Source organism: Limulus polyphemus, unplaced genomic scaffold, assembly GCF_000517525.1.
Source record: "Limulus polyphemus unplaced genomic scaffold, Limulus_polyphemus-2.1.2 Scaffold1458, whole genome shotgun sequence".
NCBI classification, from domain to species: Eukaryota; Metazoa; Arthropoda; class Merostomata; order Xiphosura; family Limulidae; genus Limulus; species Limulus polyphemus.
The window spans coordinates 281,811-285,926 of record NW_013667068.1 but is presented as its reverse complement, the minus strand read 5'-3'; the positions used below and the strand labels follow the sequence as shown (position 1 = coordinate 285,926).

At 37.7% G+C, this 4,116-nt stretch overlaps 1 protein-coding gene across 1 annotated transcript in view; it reads left to right on the top strand.

Moving 5' to 3' along the window:
- LOC106463674 (synaptotagmin-2-like) overlaps positions 1-4,116 on the top strand; it is an 18,471-nt gene that overhangs the window by 6,828 nt on the left and 7,527 nt on the right. The window contains exon 5 of the mRNA XM_022391255.1: positions 2,617-2,973. Within this exon, the coding sequence (XP_022246963.1) occupies positions 2,617-2,973 (357 nt within the window). The remainder of the gene's footprint in view (positions 1-2,616; positions 2,974-4,116) is intronic.

The window sequence follows — 4,116 nt, the reverse complement described above, 5'->3', positions numbered from 1 at the left end:
GTGACGGTCACTAATGAAACATCAGCGGGGATGGCTGTCACTAGCGAAACATCAGCGGGGATGGCTGTCACTAGCGAAACGTCAGTGGGGGAAACTATTACTAGTGAAACGTCAGGAGGAGTGACGGTCACTAATGAAACATCAGCGGGGATGGCTGTCACTAGTGAAGTGTCTGCAGGAGAGATTGTAAACAGTGAAACGTCAGGAGTAGTGACGGTCACTAATGAAACGTCTGCAGGAGTGATTATCACCAGTGAAACGTCAGGAGGAGTGATTATCACCAGTGAAACGTCACAGGCTGTAGCTATTCTAAAGAATAATATGTACATACTGAAACTGAAAATTTCACTCTGAGGCAAATAAAAAAATTCAGTCCTAATCCAGACAAATACAGTTGCCTAACTTCATTGGCTAGTCTTCCCTGATAAAACGTTCCCCTAACCAAGAATCGAACGTTCTCGAACATTCTGTTTGAAACACGCGGTACATCATACGCAATAAGACGATTTTTTTTAAAGCAAATACTGATAATTTTTATCCCGTGTATGACATTCAAACTTGATCAAATTACCCATAATTCTAGGTTTCATTTGGTTTGTGTGTTGTTAAATTTAAAACTACAATGGGCTATCTGTGCTCTTCCCACCGCGGGTAACTCCGAGAATTAAATTATTTCATGTTTGCATTTAATTCTGTGTGGACATTAATAGTACTGTTGTAAATTAATTATTTGATACACGTTTCCTTGCTGATAAACCAGCTTAAAATATCGGAATTTAGTTGTTTTTCCAATATCGCTATCAGTTCTATAGGTTAACTCACGTACAGTAAACCGTATGATAATAATTTTGTTTGAGTTCTTCTTATTTATCAGTTCCCATGATCCCTTGGCTTCAAAGGGAAAGTTAAAAGGCAATATCTGCTGGTTAAACAGTAACAAGAGACTCGTTTATAATTCTCTCTCGCGCGCAGATTCTGAAGAGATTCCGTCATTATTCTGCTCCACCATGATGTTCAGCGTCAAAACACGAGATGCGAACGTGGTCATATGTCAGTCCCGCCCACTACTTCCCATTATGGTAGTGCTGGAAGCAAATCAACCTTTTTACTGGTGCTGTTCCTATAACGTTGGAATCTTCTCTATCTCACCCACATCTGACAAAACACGGTATTGTGTAAAGTCTCATTTGCCCAAAGCCATGTACGTCATCCTGGCAATAAAAACGTTTATTGGTGTTTTTAACCACAGCGTGAAATCAGTTTGATTTATTTGTTTCTGTCTTCCTTTAATTCAAAAATCAACTTTGCATATCGTGTAAATAATTAAAGCGATTTTTAAATATCAAATTACTGACTTTTTTTATTAATTATCTTATATTCCCTTCACTGTCGGTAGGGTCCACGTATTACGTCACATTGAGTAATTTAATTGTGTTCTCTGTTACGTCGCTCAGTGAAAATAAGTGATCCAAAAAATGGTGAAATCAATCATTTTCTATTTAAATTAGATGGCGAACGACAGCAGCAATTCGTACTGTTAAGTTTTGTTTAGACATTTCTATACGATACATATAATATTAGGGACATTGTAACCAACAATGTCAGGGACTCGGGAGGAACCCGGTGTATAAATAGTTTAGAACAACGGGTTTTTAGAACCTTGTAACCAACAAAGTCAGGGACTCGAGAGGAACCCGGTGTATAAATAGTTTAGAACAACGTTTTTTAGAACCTTGTAACCAACAATGTCAGGGACTCGAGAGGAACCCGGTGTATGAATAGTTTAGAACAACGTGTTTTTAGAACCTTGTAACCAACAATGTCAGGGACTCGGGAGGAGCCCGGTGTATGAATAGTTTAGAACAACGGGTTTTTAGAACCTTGTAACCAACAATGTCAGGGACTCGACAGGAGCCCGGTGTATAAATAGTTTAGAACAACGTGTTTTTAGAAAGTCGATGGGGTTCACATCCTTGTATTATCTCGGATTTAATCTGAGAAGCTTATATTGAAATTAGATCTGCAACTGTATTAACGAAAGAGGTTCTGGATACGCTGTAAGCTGGCGTTTCAGGCTGTGGATCGGGAAATCCAAGGTTCGAGCCCCTATATGGATACCCTCTGCAATTTCACCTATGGAAGAAATTAATTGTAACCTACTATTTGGATAAAAAGAAACCTCATAACAGCACCCTATTGGCCGGTGTTTGTTCCTCTAACTGAGAGATGGTTACGCCTGAATCTTGGTCTTACCTGGTCGTTTAGCCCATTTGTCGCTTAAGGATTTGTTAAAATTGAGCATACCAAAGTCCATGTGTCACATAAAGATTTAAGATTGAACATATACCAAAGTTCGTGTGTGGCATAAGGATTTACTAAGATTGGACATACCAAAGTCCATTTATCACATAAGAACTTGCTAAGATTGAACATATACCAAAGTTCGTGTGTGGGATAAGGATTTACTAAGATTGGACATACCAAAGTCCATGTGTCACATAAGGACTTGCTAAGATTGAAAATATCCAATAATAAAAACTCATTCGTTGTTCTGCAGTAACTATTACCTAATAATATTTGTTTGTAACTTTAGAAAATTGTTGATTCTTCTCACAGGAGGTCCAGCAGCTAGGAGCTCGTCCTTATGGCGGGAGTTGCGATCCCTACGTGCGGATACAAGTGCTAAAAGAAAAGGGTCGAAAACGCCGCTCTAAGAACCTGCAATCCCCGAGATTCGAATTTCACACGAAGACATGTAAAAAGACCCAAAACCCACTTTTTCGCGAGAGATTCGCAGCAAACTTGCCATGTGCAGAACTGAAAGACTGTTCCCTGAAGTTGTGCGTGTTTGACGATGAACGATATGCTAACGACACCAACCTAGGGGAGGTTTCGGTTCCCCTGCGAGACTTGGTGAAAGTGGAAACCGGTGAAGAGTTTTTGCATACCTTTGATCTGAAAGAACCGAAACAAGTAGGTATTAATGTATTTATATGGAGGCTCTAGTTTTTGTATAGTCTAGTTGTTTCTAGTTCACTTATTATGCATTCTAGTTTACAATGATACGTAGGTGTTTGAAAATAAATATCTGACGGTTCTGATAAACCCATACGTACTCCCGGGTTCGAGTAAAGTATAAATACTTCAACTTTGTTGTTGGAAAATAAAACCTCCTCTACTGCTGGAAACACTCTGTCGAGCTTCAGACGAAACAGTTGAATTACTGGGAATTCTAATTTCATGTTATTTTTAATTCCTTTAAATGCTGATAGATATTGTGAAACTTCTGAGTTACCCTTACATCGACAAAAGCTCATTCGTCCTTATATGAACGACGTACACAAACATATGTTTTCTCGAAAGACTTCTTTAACTATTCCATCAAAGTTTTGAAAGTTAATATGTGATTTACAATATCAGAAGAATTATTTATAGGTGAACACGCACATGACTCGAAACGTCGTCCACCCTCTCAACTGCCTAAACAAGTTGTCCATAAGGTTCCTGAGGATTCTAATACATTATAATTTCTACATCCTTTTAACGCCTAAACAAGTTGTTCATAAGGTTCCTGAGGATTCTAATACATTATAATTTTTCCATCCTTTTAATACCTAAACAAGTTGTCCATAAGGTTCCCGAGGATTCTAATACTTTATAATTTCTACATCCTTTTAATACCTAAACAAGTTGTCCATAAGGTTCTTGAGGATTCTAATACTTTATAATTTCTCCATCCTTTTAATAACTGAACAAGTTGCCCATAAGGTTCCTGAGGATTCTAATACTTTATAATTTCTCCATCCTTTTAATACCTGAACAAGTTGTCCATAAGGTTCCTGAGGATTCTAATACTTTATAATTTCTCCATCCTTTTAATACCTGAACAAGTTGTCCATAAGGTTTCTGAGGATTCTAATACTTTATAATTTCTCCATCCTTTTAATACCTGAACAAGTTGTCCATAAGGTTCCTGAGGATTCTAATACTTTATAATTTCTACATCCTTTTAATGCCTAAACAAGTTGTCCATAAGGTTCCTGAGGATTCTAATACTTTATAATTTCTCCATCCTTTTAATACCTGAACAAGTTGTCCATAAGGTTCCTGAGGATT